Source organism: Protopterus annectens, chromosome 5.part1, assembly GCF_019279795.1.
Source record: "Protopterus annectens isolate FY-2018-M chromosome 5.part1, PAN1.0, whole genome shotgun sequence".
NCBI classification, from domain to species: Eukaryota; Metazoa; Chordata; order Ceratodontiformes; family Protopteridae; genus Protopterus; species Protopterus annectens.
This window is the reverse complement of record NC_056736.1, coordinates 592,027,494-592,051,819: the sequence shown is the minus strand read 5'-3', so window position 1 is coordinate 592,051,819 and position 24,326 is coordinate 592,027,494. Positions and strand designations below refer to the sequence as shown.

Sequence of the window (24,326 nt, the reverse complement as noted above, 5' to 3'; positions counted from 1 at the left end):
AGAAGGGGCTCAGAGCTGATCCTTGATGTAATTCCACCTCCACCTTAAATGCATCTGTCACTCCTACTGCAGGCCTCCCCACTGTCACACTACCCTCGTACATATCCTGTACCACTCTTACATAGTTCTCTACCACTCCCAACTTTCTCATACAATACCACAACTCCCCTCTAGGCACCCTGTCACATGCTTTTTCTAAGTCCACAAAGACACAATGCAATTCTTTCTGACCCTCTCTATACTTCTCCATCAACACCCTCAGAGCAAACACTACATCTGTAGTGCTTTTTCCTGGCATAAAACAATACTGCTGATCACTAATCATCACCTCCATTCTAAACCTGGCTTCCACTACTCTTTCCCATAACTTCATGCTGTGACCGATCAATTGTTTTCCCTCTGTAGTTACTATAGCTCTGCACATTACCCTTATCCTTAAAAATTGGTACCACAACACTTCTTCTCCACTCCTCAGGCATCCTCTCACTTTCCAAGATTTCATTAAACAATCTGGTTAGAAACACCACTGCAATTTCACCTAAACACCTCCATGCTTCCACAGGTATGTCATCTGGACCAACAGCCTTTCCATTCTTCACCCTCTTCATAGCTATCCTTACTTCCTCCTTGCTAATCCACTGCACTTCATGATTTACTATCCGCACATCATCCAACCTTCTCTCCATCTCATTCTCTTCATTCATGAGCCCTTCAAAGTACTCTTTCCATCTCCTCAATACACTCTCCTCACTTGAATGTTTCCCTCATTATCCTTAATCACCCTTACCTGCTGTACATCTTTCCCAGCATGGGCTCTCTGTCTAGCCAATCAGTACAGGTCCTTTTCTCCCTCCTTAGTGTCCAATCTTTCATACAAATCTCCATATGCCTTTTGCTACTGGAGTTATATATTTTTCTCTCACTTTACTTTTTTTTTTATTTTTACGTTTGCTAAACAACCATATTTAGCAATCATAAACAAAATAATCAAGATGGTGTCTGTCTGCATTTTTGTTTTTCAGTCCATGTTTCATGGCGAGTTAATACTGTCATTCATGGTACTACCCTCCTCCTTTGCAGTCTCATCCCCTGTAAACATATTTCGTTCTAAATCTCAGTCTAGGCAGCGCATATTATTCTGTCATTAATCACCCAGTTGTGCTACGTTAACCTATATTCCAGCAATTCACAAACCATCTCTGAATTTCCAATTGATTTTAATACTGCGATGAGGGCACACTGGAAATGTAAATACTGTATAAGATGGGGAGACCCTAACAGTACAAGATCACTATCAAAAAAGAATAAATTAATGCGTGACTGCTGCCATGTCATATTAACAGTGCCCTGAAAATGCCTATGTACACATCTCACCACATTCTTCTTATTTCTGTGATTCCCCATACCCAAATCATCTCTTTTAGCAAAGGCCACAGTGATCAGCCACACAAAGTGTGCTTCAATATATTTTAGAATGTGGCTGGTAAAGGGCTAGCCCTACTGCTACATTTGCATACTGAAACCTTTTTCAGTTCAGGGGTAGTTTGTACTGCTTTCCACTGATGACATGTGCATAGTGGTATGTGTTCAGTAGCACTGAGAACTCAAGGGACACAACGCTGTTGGATTACATTCGGCCATTGTTTTAATAATCTACTGCATATCATTGCAGCATATATCAGTGAAGCATTGACTCCCACATTCAACAAACTAAAAAAAGGACAAGGTAGAACACACACATTATAAAATAGACAAGCAGCCTCAGAAAATACTGCTGATGTTTCACAAAACAATGAACCCACCATTACAGAATGTCTGGCGCAGGTCTACTGCTATGACACAAAACAATGAACCCACCATTACAGAATGTCTACTGCTGTGACACAAATGGACCCACCATTTGAGAATGTCTGGTGCAGGCCTACTGCTGTGACACAAAACAACAAACCTAGCATTACAGAATGTCTGGTGCAGGTCTACTGCTGTGACACAAAACAAGAACCCACCATTACAGAATGTTTGGTGCAGGTATGCAGCGCTGTGATGTTAGTTAAAACAAAATTCAGCATAAAAAATCTTTGCAGGTAAGCATGCAGGGACAATGCTCCCCATACTTAATATTTAATTACTCTGTGAAGTATCACATCATTGGAGGAAATGGAATATCTATTTTCCATAAAAGTATTTCCAGTTACTCCAGTGCTGTGCAACATTTAAGTTATAATGATTAAATAGGGTACTTTTCTTTGAGAACTGATTAAAGTATGGGGTAGAGCTCCCACATGGGGGCACAGGGAGCAGAAGTACCATCAGAAGTCATGTGTACTTTATAGGCATATATAAAACTGAATTTATTACTGCATTAACCCCTTTGCCAAATGTTATTACTTAAAACATTCAGTTATCTGAGAGTTCAGAATAATATAATTCCTTGGGGGGCGTGGCCAAGGATGAACACAGGATAGCAGCAGATTTCTTCAGCTCCACCAATTTCATTACACTGACAGGAATTAATTACTTAAAAAATTAATTTTTGAAGTAATTTTCTTTCTAAATATATTTGTTTTATATAGTTCTTGAACTATATCTAAAAAAGAAAGGAAATTTTAACAATATTCCTGTCAGAAATCACATTGGAAATTTTCCTGTCAGTTTAACAGTCTGAAATGAGTTCCAGTAAGACAAATTCTCAAGACTCCAGCATCAAGAAAGAACTTCAGTCTCTGATAGCTATAATCCAGCAACTTACTGCTAAGATGGATAAAATGGATTGATACCTTCATAGAAAAAACTACAAAACAAATAGACTTGTTACATATAGACCTGCAACAACAGAAGATCCAGATGACAGGCATAGAAGAAGCTGTGAATGACATGGAAAATAGAATCCAAGACGAGGAAATCAACATTGAGTTTCTGCTGAAACAAAATACACATTTACAAACAAAGCTGGATTACTTGGAAAATAGATCTAGGCGCAATAACATTAGGATTTTTGGACTGCCAGAAAATATTGAAGGTAACAATATTACTTCTTTTTTAACAACATGGCTCCCTAAAACTTTAGACTTACCAGAAGCATTCTCTTTTGGTATCGAAAGAGCACATAGATCTATAGCTAATACTAACTCTAACAAAAACTATCCTAGATCAGTTATAGTTAGATTTCTATCATCTTTGATAAAGAGATGGTTCTTAAATCTGCTTGGGCTAAAGCTCCTGTTAAGTTTAATGAGACAATTTGACAATGACTATTCTCCCTTGGTAATAGCTAAAAGAAAAGTTTTTCTGCCACTAATAAGGGAGCTTAAAAAGCACAGTTTAAAACATACCTTCTGTTTCCTGCCAAGCTAAAATCTTCCTTCCTGATGGTCCTAAAATTTTTGATGACTTAGACTCTGCTTTACTGTTTATCAAAAAAATAAGATTTTGGATAAAATAGAGGAAATGGAATGGGCTAGTCCTTCATTAAAGAGACTGGCAACTGAAACTTCGTGGAAGACTTCTGAGAAGACGAAGAGACTAAAGAACAAATGATTTGTTCTATGTTTTTCTTTTTTTCTCATCATTTTACTTCATTATTAATCTTTTTAAATATAGTTCCTGCATTTCCAGAAAGCCACAAATGTTCTGAAAAAGATTTAATCAAAGTTATTCTCTGTGTGCAAAGAAATGTTTTGTTTCATAACCAGTCAAAATATCTGAGGAACTAATAACAAGCTATTATTCAATTTGTTTCTCTTTCTGAAAAAGAGAAGTAAGGTCAGTAATTTGATACATTTTTTTCCCTTTTTTTTCTCCTTTTCTTCTTTTCTTTGTTTAAACAATGACACTCTATTTAGATTATGTAGTGGGTAAAGGGTGGGGGAGGGCAGGGAGAGAAGAGTAAGGAAAATATGATAAATAGAATAATAACATTTTTATTCCTTGTAAAAAGTTTATATGTTCTTCAAATGCTATTCCTAATTATACTTTCTTGATTATACTGCTTATGCTTGTTTGTAAATAATATGTCATGCTTTAACTAATAATAATTAGAACTAAATAATAGTAAATAATATGTTTTATTTTTAACTCTATTAATATAAACAGTAAGTAATATTCCATTGTATATACTTCTTATAGCTTTCTCTTACATTTTTTTATTTCTGCCTTACACTCTTTTATTTTCTACTCTCTTTTTCTTTTCTTTATTTTTTCTCTTTATTTTTTTCCTCATATTAATATATAGAAATGCTTTTGATCATATAGACACAGTAAATAATAAGATTTGCATAAAAATTGAGTTGGGACAATAATATTGAGTTTTATTACCTATTAATAACTTTGGGCTTAATTTCACTTACATAGAGGCTGTAATAATCTGTAAAATACATCACGAAGGTTTTGTTATGTTTAGATGCATTTACACTGCTAAATGAATGTTTGTCACTAGTTTTTAACAAGTTTCCTGCCAAAATGTTAAGGGAGACAATCTGGGATGTGGGCTACTTCATGAACAGTGTCCTCATGCTGTTTCAAAAGCTTCAACTCTCAGAATTCTCACAGAGAAGCTGAAAGCAGTCAATCTGACCTTTGACCCGGATATCACACTGACACACCACAGATTCAGGAAGAACACTCTACCAGGAAGTAGAACTGATGCAAATGCGACTATGTGAAGGAAAATGAACTCTTTAACATTTAAATGTGAGTTATTTTATATAATTACTTAAATATCTATGTTATAGTTCATAAAATGTCAGTTATAATGATTTTAAATTATGCAGTTTCTTGTAGTAATTAAATGTCTTATTTTAGAAGGCATAGAAAATGAAACATTTATTCAAGTGTTTTTTGAAAATCTACTTGACTGCAGCATACTAATCTGTGTTCAAAACTTATGTTCCAAACATATACATTACTATAACTCATTTAATTCATCTGATTGACAAGCATAAATAACTTTATAACTCTATTCTGGAAGAAACTGTCTTGTGATATATTTTAAAGCAGTAGTATAGACATACAAAATACAGATGTTTTTTTTTACAATAATGCAAGTGTTTCTGAGAATTTGCATAACTATGCAGTATGATTTATAACAACTTCTATAAATATAATATTTTATTCTATTGACAATAATGAGTATGAGTAAAATGCTCATATACAAGCAATTCAAGTTTTTTCTGAAGCTGTTGACTGCATTTACATGACAGAAAATAGATGTATCTTAATATATGTAATGTCTGAACCATATTAGCCAAAGTTTTTGATTTAAATGAATGTTAGAACTTATTTTTACATACTTTGAATAAATTAATATGTAAATATGCCTTCTTTTTTTTTTTTTTTTTTTCTTTCTTTCACTCTCTGTCTCTCTTTCACGTTTTTTTTTTCTCTCTCCTCTTGGTTCCTAATATCAAGTTTATTTGAATGCTATTTGAATACAAGTGTATTATATTACATAGATGTATATAGTAGTATGAATAGTTTTTAAAAAAGTTTATTTTAGTTTATATGATGCTGTTTTATCAAATGTGTAGTCTTGTCTTGCTAGATAATTGAATTGAAAGCTGTCAATTTAAGTTAAATATAACCAGTATTAAATTGATAAGGTGGTAGCTGAGGTACTGCTGCTTAGGGTAGGGGTTAACTTGAGTGGTAAATACTACTCTAAGTTGGAGTTTTAACTCCAGGCTGGATGCAAGGTTTAATCCTTACATCATTTTCACTTGTTCATTGTTATATGTATATAGTTTTGACATCCACAATATATTTTGTACACTCATTGTCACTACAAACAAAATTGAATCCTATACAAAATCCCATAAAAGATTCAATAAATACAGCTATATTTAAAGGTACACCTAAAGGAGGAGATGTAACATTACTTATGTTGTTATTTGTTATTTTGATCATAAGATTCTTAAGTTTTAAAAATGCCAAATGACATCTTTAAAAGGAATTTCTTTAAACATTAATGGATTGAATAATCTGTGTAAAAGGGCAAGCCTAATAAGATACATTAATTTACATAAGGCCAACTTAGTCTTCCTGCAAGAAACCCATCTCTTGAAAAAAGATATTGATAAACTAGCCACAAACAAATATACAGTATTGGTTAGTTCAGAGCACACTCAGAAAAAAAGAGGAGTGGCTATTTTATGGAATAAAAGTATGCCCATTCCTAAAACCATTAAGTCTTATCAGGATGACAAAGGAATGTTTTGTATGGTTACAATACAAATTAATGGGAAGACTTACACTTTAATTAATGTATATTGGATACCTGGAATTGGTATTAATACAGTGAAACATTAGCGTGATAAGATCATATCATTCTCTATAGGAGATATTATTTTAGCTGGTGACTTTAATTGTATACTACATGAAAGTGATACTACCACTATAGGAAAAGAAGAATTACATCTAATGCAAAACATTTAAATGATTTTGCTAATTCTTATCATTTGAATGATATTAATAATCAGATAGATTCAAAATCATTACCATACACCTTTTTTTCTAACAGATACAAAACTTATTCAAAAATAGATAGGGTCTTTATTTCTAACCAGATGGTAACAGATTTAATTAATTCCAAAATCATTTCATGTCCTATATCTGATCATAATTCAATTGTCTTTGAATTCATGATAAAAAATACTCATAATGTTCAGATCAAAAGGATACCAGCATACTTAACTCAACTAAAAGACTATGAAGAATATATACTTTCAGAAGTACAACATTTTCTAGACATAAATAATACTCCTGAAGTCTCCATTGTCTGTTTGGGATGCCTTAAAATCATATCTATATGGACAAAGTATAAGATGGTATAATAATAAAAGGAAATCTTGGGATAAGGAATTGTTAGATATCCAAAGTAAATTAGACTCTTATAAACATAATAATAAAGAAAATATTATGGATAAGAAAGTCAATGAAGAAATTAACAAACTAAATGAGAAATACAAAGAAATTTTAACTCATAAAGTTAAAATAACTCTAGAGAAATACAAGTTTTTGTCTTACTCAATAAGCCCCAAATACTTACATAGACTTAAAAATAAAACAAAAAGGTTGAATAAACAAAACCATATCAAATAAATCTTTTCTCTAAGGAAAAAGAAGAATGTTTCTAGTCTACCAGAAATACTAGATGAATTTAGAAATCACTTTCACAATATTAACAATAATAACATTAACATGGAACCTAAAGATAAAATAAAGGAGTTTATAACCACAAACATGAATAAAAAGCTTAATAAACAACAGATTAAACTATTGGACAAAAGTATTTCATATACAGAGGTTATTACACAAATAAATAACCTTAAATCAAACAAAGCACCGGGTAATGATGGTATTATACCAGAGATATATAAAATCCTTTCTAAAAGTACATATTCATTAATACATAAGGTGTTTATTTTGGCCCAAACTGAGTTAATAACCCCCACATCTTGGCAATATACATTTATTTCGCCAATTTTAAAACCTAATAAAGATCCAACTAGATGTACTTCATATCGGCCCATCTCATTACTTAATGTTGATTATAAAATGTTTATGAGTATTTTTGCTGATAGATTGAAGACAATCATTCCGGCATTATAGATATAGATCAGACAGGCTTCATTGTAAATAGAAATACTTTTGATAATATAAGAAGAACTTTAACATTAATTGATTTTGCAAATAGGAAAAAGAAAGATTTAACACTTATTAGTCTTGATATAAGTTCAGCATTTGATTCAGTAAGTTGGGACTATCTGTTTACCTTACTGAAGTGCACAAACTTCTCAGATGCATTTGTAAATCTAATTGAGCATTTATACAAAGGAACGTTGGCTTATATTAAGGTAGGAACATATGTTTCACAAAAATACCCATTCTTAAAGGTACAAAACAAGGATGTCCACTTTCTCCACTATTATTCACTTTAGTAATGGAGCCTTGGGCTAATTTGATCAGAAACAGTACTGACATAGAGGGTTTTGAAATAGATGAAAATACAACATCCAAAATTCAACTTTTGCAGATGATGTTCTAATTACATCAGCAGGATCTAATTCTTCTATGCAGTCTCTATTTGATAAAATGATGAATTTTAAAAGTATTTCTGGTTTAATATTCAATGAAGAAAAACTAAAATACTACCTATATATACACGAAAAAATATTCTCATTAGTGATTTTACTAAATATGTACCCAATTCAGGTCAGATAACTTATTTAGGTATAATACTATCTAAAGATATTAAATCTATTATATATAATAATTATAATACCTGTTTTCTTAATATACAAAATCTTTTTAATACCTGGAATAATATGTTTTTTACTATGGAGGAGAGACTTACAATTATTAAAATGATAATATTCCCCAAGATTTTATACTTAATACAATCAATAATACTTCCACCTACAAAAATAATTATCAAGAAACTGAATACACTACTGTTAAATTTCCTACGGGCACCAAATAGACCTAGGATTGCATTAAAGAAACATACTAATAGCTGGTCTCAAGGGGGTATTTCTTTTCCAGACCTTAATTTATATACTATCTCGTCCATTGTAAAAGTTATTACTTTATTAATAGATCAGTCATATGTCGCAAAATGGAAAGATTATTGGGAGCTAATTAGTATGCACTTCATGAAAATCTCCTTAACACATAAAAATATGATTGTAAATAACTCCATGTTATGGTTACTAAAGGAATTTTGTACTTCACCTATTACACCTAAACATATGGTTTGTTACCCATTAAATATTATTATTAGCTATCGTAACTTTATATTCATGCACCCTAAGTATAGGGAATGGAATTTTATTATATTCCCTATAATGTATACTCAGGGTATGCTTTTGTCATCTACTTCTGAAGGAACTCATTTAGCTATAGATAATGATCTAAAGTACTGGTATCAGTTGATATCTGATAATAAAGTTAAAAATCTAGATTTCTTAAAACAAGAATTTGATCTAAGAGAAACTTGCTGGTTAGAGGTTCAGACCTTTAGACAACATCTCATTGATAGAATAGATCTAATGTCTATAACAGTTAAAGAATCTATTCCAACACTGATTGATTACTTGATATTAAATTTACAACATAAAGTTTCTGATAAAGGTAAACTTTCATACATACATAAAATTATCAGACAAGAAACTTTTTACAGTGTAGATACATACTGGAATTATTTCACTTCTATTAACGGGGACCCACCAAATCAACAAGATAAACAATATATATTGGAATCTGCCTATAGAACTACGTCTTCCACTGTCTGGAGACTTTATACATGGAAATTTTTACATAGATCTTTTTATACACATCTGATGATGAATAAAATAAATAATAAAGATAACCTATGTAAGAGATGTAATGTAGAAATTAATGCTGACTGGGCTCATATGTTTTATGACTGTATAAAATTGAAAGAATACTGGAAGTCAGTTAATGAATTTTTGCAGGCTCTTTTACAGATAATTTCATTACTTCTAACTCTCTTATATTATTCAACACACCTGTACCTCCAAGTGTTAAAATGGTAGGCTTCCCTTGTTATGGTCTATTCTAGCAGTGGCTAGGAAAATAATAACCAGAAATTGGATTTCAGATACACCTCCTTCGTTCAATGAATTTAAAAATGTTATGAATATAGTGTGCCATATGGAAATAAACACAATTAGGTCAAGAACAACTAGAAAAACATCTTATTATATTGTATGGGATAATTTACAAAATTTGTTAAAAAAATCCTAATTTCAATAGCATGGTATTTTAGTTTAATTAATTGATCTGATTGTAGTGGATGTCTTTGTAAATACTTTAGTTGTTTTGTTGAATGTTATAATCATATCTATTTTTAATTACTTGAATAAAATTGTTATGATATTTCTCTTGTATATTAAAACAATAAACCTGTTTAAAAAAAAAAAGAATAATATGATTCCTTTCAATGTACTATACCTCATTTATTTTAAACTTTGATAATTCTGAACTCAGTAAAACTGCGTTACAGTGAATTGGATGCCACTGAAATAAAGTGGATCTTTTATTTACAGAGTACAGCACTTTCCACTCTATGAAATGGATCCTGTACAAGGATTCTTACAATGAGTTTTGAAGGGCTATATAAATTATCATGGGCATTTGTCATTATCAGGTAAAAAGGCATCAAAGTTTAAATTCACATCCAGATTGTAGCACCTTCAACCAGAAAGCACAATGGTGTCCAGTCAGATCCATTATGCCAAACACAAAACAACCCTGATCACAATGTCCTGACAGTAAGTACTCAAACTGAGAGTTTATGCATAACAGTACACAGTACACAAGTGTTTGAGACTGTATAGGTTAAGAACCAACATCTTAGGCTCAAACATTAAAACCATTTTTTATAGATAAGCAAGCCCCACCCTACAACCTTCACACTTTTTTATTCTCACTCTGGAGTCACTGCATCTCAAACAAAAAGCAGTCAGTACTGATTACTTTATCTCCATAAGGCTGCAAGCTTGCAAAATGCAAAACACTCATAACCAGCCTCAGGTATAGGCCAACTAGGGGGCCGCCTATGGTGCCTCTCTAGCAGGAACACTTTTCCAGTAATCTGGATGGTGCAGGTGGACCAGGATGGGGAAACAACGTGGTGTGGGGAGTGCTGAGGAAGCCTTTTGCCTAGGACACCAGTTTACCAAAGGCTGGCTCTGAACACTATGCACTTTCAGAAAATGCATTGTTTTTATGTGCTGCAAACAAAAAAATATAAGCAGTGACTCCCTTTGGCCATAATGCTTGAACAACTGTGATATTAGGAATCTCATATTGAGCACCTCCATATAAACCTTTCTATTCTGCTTCCGTCATCAGGGTAGCTTGTACTACTGAGTTTCAGCCCCTCGATATTTGTCTAAATATAGTTTACTTCTTCAATTCAGTAAAAAGTAGTTTTCAACTACATGCTGATCTGCCATAAACAAGGAAACTCACACATCACAGCTTGTGCTGGACATGCCTGAAGACTAGAATGCACTTTAGAAAAAAAATCAGTGGAATAATTTTTAAAACAGCTCAGGATACATGTCTACTTCCCACTGTGAATAATTCAGTTACGTCATGTGTCAGCTCCACTTTCTGCTTTAGTCTGGTTTAAGCCATTCTGCTGTGGGGCGAATCAGAATACAGGAGGAAGCAGCCCAATAGTTAACTTTGTTTGATTTACTTGACAAGCTAGGGAGTTTTGAGATAGTTCAGATTTTAGTTTTTTACCTTGCTGACCATATGTTTCAGAGCAGACTAGTACTGTTCAAACCCAAAGTGCTGGAAAGAAAACCATTCTGAACAATTTTAATTAACAAATATTGAAGAAGAAAACAACAACCCAAAATCTTTCTGATCCTTCATGACCCAGCTTCTTCATCCTGGCTGATCCACTCAACCTTCACCTGTCCAAACTAAACCAAATGTCTCTAAAACCACTGCCACTCCATACAACACACACTTTATTCAGTCAGTTTCCTCCCTACTACATAACACAAATATGCTGCCACACAACTCCCATCCGAGCTCAGCAAACACCCCTATTCCTTCGCACTAAAACCTGTTTCTACTGCTACCATAAAACAGCGCATTCTCAAACATAAGCTGACCACACTACACCTGGCAACTTGTCATCTGAATATCCTGGAACTGGCAGTTGTCTTCCACTCTGTATTGGAATTAACCAATCCATCAAAGAATCCCATGCTGTACATCTATCTAATACCAGAGATTCCTGGTAGATTTACTTGTAATACTAAAAGAATAGTATATGTCGCTATGTGTTCAGGATCCCCAAGTTTTTATGTGGGTATGACCACAATATGACCACAAGAACATTGGGTAAAAGAATGAAGGAACAGTTATATTCAATTAAAAGTAAAGATGGAAATAATGTATGATAGACTGCGGTGGTGGTGCTGCAGTAGCGTTGTCGCCTCACAGTAAGACGTTGTCCTGTTCGATTCTTGGCTAAAGCGTCTTCTGTGTGGAGACATGCATGAATGGGCGTACCTTCGTTGAAGGTTGTGCGTCAGAGCTGGCAACTTGGTAGGTAAAAATCTACTGCCAATCATTAGCAGACCAGAGTTTCGCTGTGGCAACCCCTAACCGGGAAAAAGCCGAAAGACACAACAACAAAAACATAGGTACTACATATGATGTAAGATGCATAAAAAATGTTTGTTTGCATTTTAAGAATTAGTTAATGAAGATATGGTGGGGGAGAGGATTTTAAGAATCAGGTCAAAAGAAAGGAGACGGAGTAGTAGATTAGATTAGCAGTGGACTATCCACCAGGTCTAAATGATACTATTAATATAAAGAGTTTTTTGGTTGACAGGAAATTGACCATTTAAGGAAGAGTTAAACAAGGCATATACTTATTTTAGCTCTTAATTGACATTGTTTAATTGTTTTATTGTTTTATTATTTAATAAAGTATTTCTTATGATTGGTTGTTTCTAACATTTTTATCTGTATAAAGTGTGTAAGAAATGAATGCATTTAAAGTGATTATTAAACATTAACTAGGCTAAAGTGTATTATTAGTATAGTATATTATTCATTACCCTGTGTTTTTATTTTAGTTATTATTGGTGCATGATCTGAAAGAGTTATTGGGTGTGTATCAAGACCTTTGATTAAATGCACATGTTCCTGTGAAATGTAAATTCTGTCCAGCCTAGCCCAGTTTTTATATCTTGAGGAATAATATGTAAATTCACTCTGAACTCCTATTACTGAATTCACATTTTCCATGCCAAATATTTTCATAAATTTCTTCAAAAATCTACCCTCCTTTGTTGTACTTTCCCTTCTAGACCCCCCAGACACATCTTCATTGTTGAAAATCACATTCCAGTCTCAACCTATAAGTAATATTCCTTGCTGAAAACTGATTATTTCTCACAGAAGTTTCTTAAGCTCAATTATAGCAGTTTTACGTGGAATTTAAGTACATGCCAGTATAATCCTTCTCCCTTGCCAGTAGTCCCTTAGCATTACAAATCTGTCATTGTTATCTTTTTATCCTCTTTTATCACAATTGGAGCTCCTCTTGCAATTAATAGAAGTACTCCTCTTTTCCTTTGTCCCATGTATTCTGCTGAATAACCATCCTGAAAACCTTTCTTTATCAACTTCACATGTTCAGTTCTTTCTAAGTGTGTCTCATGTAACATAGCTATTTGCACTCTATATTTTTAATATAATTCACTACTCTTCCTTTTTGTATTTATCTATGAGATCATTGACATTTAAAGACATTACAAAAAGCAACATTGCATTAAAAAGTTATTATTCACTCTTTTATGTATAACACTTTTTTTGCTAAATGCCTAGTTCCAGCTTTTGTGTTACATGCATACACTGTTTGACAGTTTGAACTTTTATACAATTGTTTCTTGCCATATCCATTTCATTTGTTTTATTAAAAGCCCTCAAAAAAGCACAGCCCCAATACCCCTAAAACCTATTACCTTAATACTAACACACAAAACTATGTACATCTTCACATACTGAAGTTATACCCTCCTAATAGGAACAAAAGTCCCAGACTGACAGTGTCTCACAGACCTGAATTAACCTAAAAGAAAGGTTAAACATGCTAAGATGCATGGTGCAGCATGTGTGTCTACTAAGTGCTAATTGGTTTTGTCTTGTCTTTATAGTTCTCCCAGCTGGGAAAACCCCTGAATGCTTTTTAGAGAACAGTATGCCCTAGCCAATTTCTCTTCTTAGTTTTTTATCCTTCAGCCAATCACTCTCCAATAGCATGTAGTTAGTTTCACTTTATCAGATTGTCTCCATGGAGACACGAGAATCAGGCAGCCCATTTCTCTTTACCAGATTGCTTCCATGGAAACATGAAGACCAGCTGCAGAAGTGCTACTGAGTGTGATGACCCTCCACCTCTGGGCTAGTACTCAAGGACCCTCAATCCTCACCACTGCCACCTGTGGGGACATGCACTGGGAGGATAACAGGTACACACCCAGTATTTCTAGATGCAGCTCTCTGCATAATGTGCAATCAAGCATCATTTCCCTTAACAGCACATAGGGAACACAGTCAGTCTGAGGTTGGTTTCTCTCTCTTTGTCCAGATCCCCAATAAGACTCCCCACTGATATGGCTATAGAGTTGAGATCTGAGCCGAGTGTCCAAGCCAAGACCTACGGCACCCTCTTTGTCCTACCAGTGATTTGTGCCCCTGCCCAAGTAGCTCACGCACACACACACACACACACACACACACACACACACACACACACACACACACACACACACACACCTGGGAAAGGCTGGCACAGGTTTACTAGTTATGCCCCCTTCTGCCAAAACTATAAGTTAGTTACCACCGCTACCTTAAGTACCTTAAAGGGGTACCCAATATACTGTGTAAAATGTGAAATTAATATTAATACAAATGGTAGTCTGACCAAGAGCAACGCTATTAGGAGTGGCCCACAGAGTGTCACCAAATAAATATACAAATACTCTCAAAACTTAAATATCTCTAAAAAGATCAACCACAAAGAAAGGTTTAAATATATTTAATAATAAATAGTAAAAGAACAAGACAATACTAAAATAAATTCACAGTGACATCAGAGTTCAAAATCACAGAAAATATTTAAAATAACACTGAAGGACAGACGCAGACAAATAAAGAAAAAACAATATCTCAAGTAAGCTTCAATATATTCCTGACTGAATCTAAGAGAAATTACTATTCCATACTTACTTAATATAGCAAGGCAGATGATATGATGAATGGTCCTTTTTGTTGTCAGGCTCAAGACAGAATACAAAATGATCAGTCTCGCTAAGATACTTGTCAACATAATGTCCAAAATATTACCTCTGAGATAGCTTGCAGAATGGCATCACTTCTGGTCACTTGACTTCTAGTGCCCATGCAAACCCCCCACTGTTGGAAGCTGGCAGGATTTAGTACCTATCTGGAAAAATACACACACAAGGGCTTCTGCTCAGATCTGTGGCAGGTGCTGGAAATCATAAAACAATGTCATACCTCCACTCTTTTTGAGTAGTAATTAGTTCACCTCAAAGACAATACAGAAAGCTTCCTAGTAGAGACTTTGTGTGTCTGGCTGCATTGAAACCTGCGAGACAGCAACTTTATGGCCTAGTGATTTAATTTCAGATATATTTTAAAGTTTGCTGGACTAAGGTTAATCTCCTGTTTTCCAGTTTCATCTGTTAAAACATATATATTTAAACAGTTACAATAGTGCATATACATTTCTGTTCTCTCCAGTAGGGCACTGTGGATGCATTTCAAACACAAGCACTTTACAAATACATTTTCAGTACAAACATCTATACAACTTAAGTTTGATATTCACATGACATACAGTTCTAATACATTTGTAAAACAAGTATCTTGTATAAATCAGTTTGATATACCCAAATGACACAGAATTATTTAAAAAATTCCAGTTAGCCATGCTGGCAGTATCTCCTATTGATCTCCTATTGTTACACTAAGCATACATGTTTTTGCTAGAAAAAAGCCTCATAACATCCAATATTTATTTTCATTCACTTGCTTAGTCTTAAAACTTGTTACTAAATCAATCTAAGGTCCTTAATCCAGTCATTTTGTCATGCAAGAATGAGAAAAAGCACATTAACTTTTCTTTTGCCATGCTCTTTTAACCAGGCTTTTTTTCATTGCATTGCCTATATTTCTTAAAACTGAACAAGAAGAAAGTGCGAAGGGAGAGAGAAAAGAAAAAGAAAACAGCAGCACCTGTTTACAATCCCCATCACACCTAAAAATAACTGAGAAAAGTTTACTTTACAGCATGCAAAGAAAATCATACACCACAAAATTAGTGCTAATAAGAAAACAAATTATTTACTTACAATTAACTTTCTCTCTCCTCTTCTCCTCCCCAAAGCATTTCCTTGAACATTAATGACATGAAGTGGGGAATATGCTTTACAGTTCCCCACAAGCCAAACAAATTCTGAAAAAGTCCAACATTACCAGATTTTCTTGTTCTGTCATATTTTACACATGTAGTTACTGCATTGTAATCCCACATTAAATTGCTGGTTTTGTTACTGTTCATCTCCATCTCCCAAATCCTGTCACTGCTTCATTTCCAATATACTCACAGCTCTTCTAGTCAGCTCTTATGCTCTCTTTCTTCACTCCAACATTTTCTGTTGAAACAATGGAAAAAGTTTCACAGGTAAAATCTCTCTGTGGTCTTTATTTCCAAAAGAACAAGAAGCAGAATCTGTTTCACAGCTCACTTTTTGTTGGAGAAACTTTTGTATTTCCTCCTTAGCATGTACTTCATCAAAAAATTATTTTGTCCCTCCAGGGGAGAATACTTTGAAGACAGCTGGGTGCAGTTTGAATCTCACACTTGCATCTCGACATTCCCTGAATAGTGGAATAAATTTGCTTCTCTTATGTCTGGTGTAAAATGAGTAATCATTCTCCACAAATACTCTGCTGTCTCCCACTATTAGCACTTAAAATCAACTCCTTCTGCTGGTAGGATTACATCTTTACTATTAAAGGTCTAGCTTGCTTTCTCATAGCCAGTTTTAGAGCATGTACACAATGTGCCCTTTCAACTAACAATTCCTGCTGTGGAATACTAGTCCAGTTGCTTATTTGTGCTTTCATAAAATTAATGCAGTCTGCTCCTTTCAGCTTCTCTGGTATAGCAGAAAATCCCAGGTTTTCCCTATGTCTTCTGTACTCTAACTCTATTATTTTTTGAAAATCTATTCCTGAGCAGTCTCATATTCAGCCAGCGTTTTCTTCATTTTGACCTCTGATTTTTGCAGTTTTGTCACCTCATCTGAATATTTGTTTAAAGCTTCTCCAATATTTTCCAGCCTTTTGTTGTTTGTGTTGCTATACTCCATTAGTGATTCATTTATTTTAACTGGGGTTGAGTGCAGTTGCCTTATATCTTCATGCAGGTTACTGGAATTCACATCCGGAGGTCGCATTGCTTTTTGCTGAACAGCTGCAGAACTTTCCCCAATCAGTTTTTTTTCCTCACTTTTTTGTAGCTGATTGTTTTCCAGGTCCCCTGTATTTCTTTTTTCCTGTCATCCATGCAGTACACTTACTTGCCAGTTACTGAAATTTACCTATAAACACAAGTTTACTGGCCTTCTCTACTTAGCTTCTGGTTTAACACTGGGAGAGCTAGAATTAAGCTATTACTCAATGTGCAGCCATCTTGGAAGTCTGCTGCCTTTCAGTTTCTTATATTACTTCTTTCCACTTAACTTATGACAAAGCTTTTGTCCTCCTTGTAAATACTATATACAAAACTTATCATATTGTGTATTGTAAACATCTGTATATAACACTTCTCATATCAAGTATGATAAAACCTATTATTATCATTAAGTTGCAACTTTTGTACTTAATCCTTTTTATGGAGTTTTTTCCCCTGAGCCTCTGCTGAAAAGGAATCATGTACCCTGTCAAATTTTCCCAATAAACATGCTCAGAGATGACCCTGCCCTAACATAACCCTGTTCTATTCACTTAGAGATGTTCATTCAGTTGCTCCCTAGAGCCCCCACTTTCTCTGAAGTCACCAGTCACCCCTTATCCACCATGGATCTTCAAACATACATCCAGTCAATAGGTATGTATGTAAGAAAGGACAAAATTCATAAGTAAAAGAATGATACGTGGTACTTACAAGTATGTTTCGTTTGCCTCCAATCCAGACTTCCTGTTCATTGAAAGCCAACTCTCTTACCATATCAAGGAGGGCTGCGTTCATTTTTTGGCTGTGAATAGATACCAAATGACCTCCATTGTGTTGTTTTTTGCAATGTTGCTATAGTGTGGAGAGAACATTAAATTAGGTTAGAAGAAAATAAAATCAAAATCAGTTTCTTTTAAAACACTGTATATCTTGTTTGTTACATTTAGTGTATAGAATCACACAAGATATACATACAGAGCCATGTAGTAATCTAATAATTCTATTTACATCAGTGACCATTTCAACATTGCTGTAGGCTGCAAATGATCTTCTAAAAGTAGAAAATTAAAGTTAACGGCTTAAAGCCTTAGCCTTATACCAGATTGCCAGGAAATGGTAAAAAATAAAAAATATTTGCATGACAGTCATTACTAAACAGCAGTAATTTTTCTCTTAACAAACAGTATGAATGCAGAACACGTAAAGAAAAAAAATTTGATGAAAAAGAAAATACATCTTGGTCCACCTACTATGTCTATTTACCTACTAAGATGACAAGTTGCAGATTTCATGAAACCAACATTTTTTTATACTTCATAAGCAGTGGTTTAGGTCTATCCCTTGCATTCTTCAATTTTGTTACAGTTACATGCTTCTTCAAGAAAATTGTTCAAATCATCGACCAACCTTTCTGTGAAATGTTTCCTCAAATTTCCTATAGACTTCCCAAAGGAAAGCACTCTGGATGAAAATTAGGACTTCTTTTTAGAGCACAGTTTGATAGTCCTACTTTCTGTTGGATAACCTGGTAACACTAGATAAGCAGCTGTATGATGCATCCTTTGTAAAGTGTCTGACATGTTTGCCAAATTAAAACCAGAACCAAGAATACTAGTGGAAATAACCCAATCTACATACCTACAAGAAAAACAATTTTAGTAATCCAAATCACCAAAGTACTTCTGGCAGAATCTTAAAAATCACCTTGAACAAGATAAAACAGTACAAATAGCTTCAACTATTATTGCAGAGACATAAAAAGCAACTTCACCTCAACCACTGAGATCTTCTCCCACCAAGTTCTCTATATGATATCCTAAACTTGCATTATGCTTATCCAATCCCAGTGACCTCAAGCTATTATCAGCCCTTTTCAGTTCTTGGCTATTACTGCAAGCTCATTTTATAAACCCCTCGGAGAACTCCCATAAACACCACAGAGGTTCATAGGTGTTTACTAGGCTAACAACCACAGGGGCCTTTTTAAGCATATCCATGCATAAACAAAAGAGAAAGCTTCATTCAAAATTTAATTTCAAAGACTTTAACCTCTATCTAAAATCTTATAATAAAAAAGCACATCCCAGAAGAATGGAAAACTGCTGTCAATGACCCATTTCCCAAAATAATCAAACCCACAACATTCAAATACTTCTGTACAATAGTTTCACTTTCTCCCCACTTCCTCATCACCCCCATTTCCTCATTTTACATGGGACTGGGGTGACACATTGATACTTTCACTTCTGTCAATTCAGAGCCACTCTTATCTTCTTTGACAGTCATCCTCTCCTGTGGTATATCTTCTGTCACACAATCCATTCATCTCTGGGCTGGATGCCCTCGTCTCCTCTTCTCAGCCTCTTCTCTCTCCTAAGTCTGCTTGACTAATCATCTTCTACTGTCCAGCACATATGACTGAGCCACTGTAATCCATTCTCACTCAGTTTTTCTGTAACTGGGGTTACTCTGGCTTCTGTTCTGATATCATCATTTATTTGTCCCACAGGGTGCAACCCACCACCCGTTTCAGGCACTTTATCTTCATTAATTTACATTTTTTCAGCTGCTCTGCCTTTAGCCACAAGTCTTGGTTTATGGCCCAGTGATCAGAAAAGTAAAAACAGATATTAAATCCATACTTGATGCTGCAAACAGACAGGACTTTTGTCCATGCCTGGTGTTCTTATCTTAAAAAGCCAATTAGTCCATGCCTGATGCTGACAACTTACAAAAGACACATCAAGTGATACCATTATTGCACCCAACAGCCCTGTAGTGTGGGCTGAGGCTGGGCTGACAACATAAAACAACTGCCAATCAACACTCGCTGTTACATTGTTACATATAATACAATGGAAACATATTGCAACAATGTGATACAAGGATGGAGAACAGATACAGAAAGAGACATAGTGAATCATTTGCAGCATGTCATGATCAAGATATTCCATATAGAATAATGTCGTTGTATTAATCTGACATACATTTTATTATATTTATGTCTGGTTTTGAACCTTTGTCTGCCTGACCATCAGACTCCTCATGTGACCAACAGGCTCGTTGATGCACCTCATTCTTAAGGAGCAGTATCCCTGTAATACAGTGGAGAGGGGAGACAACAGGTCACTAGAATGTCATCATCAGGAACAGACCCCAAGATTTTTTTCTATTAATTTTTATTGATCAAAACTGTGTTCCTTGCCTTGATCTACATGCAAAACATGACAGGATAACAGTATGGACCACCTAGTTAATGAGGATAGATAGTAGATAAGCAAAAGAAATGAATGAGTTGGTTAATGTCTGGAAGTGAAGTGCAGTTAATCCTCCTTTTATACTGAAAGACCTCAGTAGCAAGAACCTGAGAATGTAAAAGGTATTAATCCAGTCTTGTAAAAAGTAACACACCCAAAGGATAATTAATTTCTTCATAGGTTCATCGGTGTATACTAGGCTAATGCCCACTGGGGTCTTTATAAGCCTAGCCATGCAACCCAAATGTATCCCACAAGTTATTGTGCCTTACAGGTTATTCTAAGGGCTGTATATTCTTTACAGCATGATTTAATTGCTACCTCTGTCCATCACATATACAGGTGTCAGACCAGGGGTGAATTTCTGATTTCCCATCCAGTGGTCCAGGCAGCACTTGAATAGGGTTAGGGAAGGGTTATGCTTCACAATTATGAGAAACCTATTACAGAGAAGGAGGATTTCCTGAATCACATAACTTACCCTCCAACATGTTCAATTTAAGTTGAAAGTAAAGTTTAAATCCTTAAATTTAGTGGTTTTGGTGCTGTTCATTTTGTGGATATGCAAAAGGTCCATCAGAGCAGGATCTAAGTATGCCTTGTATGCCAGGCATAAATCACCCTCAAAGTAATCTGTAGGAAACAGACTACAGAGACAGCTTAAAACACAAAGCAGGATGGAAGCTGCCAAAAAACTGAAGAAACACAATAACCAGCCCCTCGTGGAATTGGTTTAGGAGGTAAAAATGACCACACCCGGCAGTAATACAACGATAGTTTATTGAAAAGTCCAGTCAGTCAAGCGCTTTCGTCTTAAAGTCTAAGACTTCATCAAAGTACAGAGACAGGGCTTTGAGGCGCTCTGGATAGGAAATTGTGTTTACACCCTGTATTCTTTTTGTGAGGAACCTCTGTGGAAATTCCAGTTGTTGCCAAGTGCCTGGACAAGTACATATCCAAGGAGGCATTATACTAAGTGACAGGTTTGATGATGGCTGAGTACAGTATCATGGTAGCTTCCCTAGCCCTTACATATAAGTTGAGTGACAAATGATTTTTTTGCTACCTTAAGACACATGTTGGTTGAAAGCCAGGCTACTATCAACATGAGTCCCCAAATCCCTGATTACTGTGTCTACTTTTAGGGGTGTTTTATCAATAAGGCAGTTTCCCAAGGTGGTCGACTTCCCAAAAGGTAATATTATGCATTTCTTGGCACGCCATTTTAAGTCATGGCTTTGGTATCAGTCATCTGTCTGTGACAGACTTTTCTTTTAAATCTTAATATCCTGAAGGGGGGGGTTCTATTATTGCTCCTAGCTTGCACTCATCTGCAATCTTGGTAAGCCACAGGCCCCTGACTTCCGAAAAATAGATACCAAAGTGGAGCAGACTCAGCAGACAGCCCTGCGGGAGTCCACTGGTGACTGGCCACTCTGTGGAGGTGGTTTCTCCAATCCTAACTTCCTGGGTCCTGCCTGTGAGCCGGCTGGCTATCCAATGAGTTACACAGGGGTTTATACCTAATTCTGTGAGTTTGTTTACAGTCCCCAAGTGGGGTATTATTTATAATGCCTTACCCAGGTCAACGTAGCCAGTACACACTGTTTTTGTCCTCATCCATTGCTTTGGTCACCTCTTCAAAGAAGGCCAGCAGGTTCAGTAGGAATGACCTGCCTTTGATGAGACCAAACTGGGTTGGGTCCAGTGTTTGAAGGATTCTTTTATCATTATTAATCATTTTCACAATAATTCTTTCTAAGGCTTTGCATATAAGACTGGTCAGGCTAATGGGTCTGTACTTCCTGAGTTCTACTAATTGTCTATGCTTGTGCAGAGTCTGTGGTTGAACACAGACTCCAGTGGCCCTGACATCATATTTCAAGCTATTTAAGAGGCATCCTAGGATATTACTGGGGCCCACGGAAGCTTTATTTTTGGCCTTACAGAGCACATCTAAGTTCTGCTCCCTACTGATAGTTAGAAGGGTTATATTAGATGGCAGTTCCTAAGGGGTAAAGCTGTAGCTGAATTTGACAGCCAGAAGATTTGATATATCTCCCAGTTCTGTGAAAGAGGCTCCATTTAGCAATGCTCTGGCACACTATTGTGTGTTGCCTTTGAGGTTTTGAACATAGCTAAAGAAGGCCTTGTGGCTGTCCTTCACTTGGACACTATCCTTACTTCAAAATTTGCTTTCTTGGACTTAATTAGCCTCTTAGTTGTTTATTCAGTGTGATAGAGAATTTTTATCTTTTTAAGGTGTTTTATTTCCTAATTTTAGCTATGACTTTTTTCTTTTGATGTATATCCTGTTTAATCAGTTTGAGATAGGACTGCTGCATATCTGCAAGTCAAGCTCCACTCGAGTAACCCGCATGCGTGACCTCATCCTGGTCTGTGACATCAATAGGACTTAATGGCGGGACCGATTTGTGTCCCAGGGACTCCTCCATCTGTGGAATAGACTCCCTCTCCACGTCAAGCAGAGTACCTCATTATCCCTTTTTAAGTGCAACCCGGGTAACTGTATGGGGAACAGAAAATACACCCCTAGGATTCCACCTGTGTCCCTGCTGGACAGGAGCTTTGGGTGCTGACTTGTTGGAACATGGGCTAAATTCTTGGTAGGCTTCTAAGGGCCTCAGGGCCAATAGCGTAGTAACTTCCTATGAAGCATGCTTTTCTCATTCGTAAGCATATTCATGTGCTTTTCTGTAAGCTCATACATTTGACAAATCTCTGTGGCTTTGCTTTAAGTTAAATCACTGCCTCTAAGTAAAATCTTTCTCACTGCGTCATTATTAACACCACACACAAGCCTGTCTTTTATCAACTCCTCTCTTAGATATCCAAATCTTCACATTTTTGCCTTGTTTCTGAAGTAAGTTATACATGCTGCAAAAGTTTCACCAGACTTTTGATCTCTTGTGTAAAATATGTGCCTTTCCATTGTAATATTTGTTTGACAGCTTTACATTTCTTTAAATTTAAGTTTTAAGCATTCAGTCTTCCCACATTTCAGCATGTACCACAATATGGCAGCCTTCCTCCTCCTCTGCATACACAGCAGATGCATACGCAAATGAACATTCTCTCTCAATGGCTTCTGAACCAGCTAAACTGAGCAGAATAAATGCTTTTGTACATGTATCTTTATCAGAAAAAGCAGCATGTATGAAAATATATTCTTGCTCAAACATTCCAATTTTCAGCAATATTATTATCAAACACAGATGGACCTGGTCTGTGAAATCCCTCTGCCATGCCAAATAAGTTTCAGGCGCACACCAGATACTTGTAATTATATTCAACTGCACAACAGTCTCTTTAAAATAACTGTACTCTTTGAAAAGACTGTACTGTTGTACTCCACACACTGCCAACACTTCGGACACTTCGAATAGCTTTTTTGAACATTTTATACAATTTGGATATTGTTTTAAACATTTTCATGCTTATTTCATGTACTTTTATCAATATGTCACAATTTCAAACATTTTGTTTATTTAGTAATTCATTTTGAATGCTTTATAGGTTCATAGGTAGATACTAGGCTATCTTCCCTAGGGCATTTATAAGCCTAGCCAGAGTGTATTTGGCTTCCGCCTCCCTATTAGATTAGCCTACTGTGCCTCTGTAAAGTAGGTCACAGAAGGTACCCTTTTAAGATTAGTTTACTGTGCCTCTGTCTAGCAGGGGCACAGGAGAGATCCCAGGGGTGAATTTGTGATTTCCCATCCACGCGTCCAAATTTCGCTTGAAGAGGGTCAGCAAGGGGCTATGTCTAACATGAATTGGGATTCTATTCCAGAGTGAGGAGGGCCTCTGGGAAATGAATCTGTCCCTCCAGCATGTCCTATTTATTTTTGTGCTGAGGTTTAGGTCGCGGGAGCGTGTAGCTCTAAGGGACTTGGATTTTTGAGGTGGAGCATGTCCATTAATTCTGGGTTTGACATGGCTTTGTACATCAGGCATAGATCGCCTCTGAGTAGGCGGTAAGCAACTGAGTAGAGCTGGAGTTT

General features: G+C 35.5%; 1 protein-coding gene across 3 annotated transcripts in view; it reads right to left on the bottom strand.

Annotated features, from left to right (window-relative positions):
• The window catches only part of LOC122803305 (lectin-like), a 289,888-nt gene that overhangs the window by 110,816 nt on the left and 154,746 nt on the right, over positions 1-24,326 (bottom strand). For all 3 annotated transcript variants that reach the window (XM_044072874.1, XM_044072876.1, XM_044072875.1), the window contains one exon: positions 17,756-17,896. In XM_044072874.1, coding sequence (XP_043928809.1) covers positions 17,756-17,896 — 141 coding nt within the window. The remainder of the gene's footprint in view (positions 1-17,755; positions 17,897-24,326) is intronic.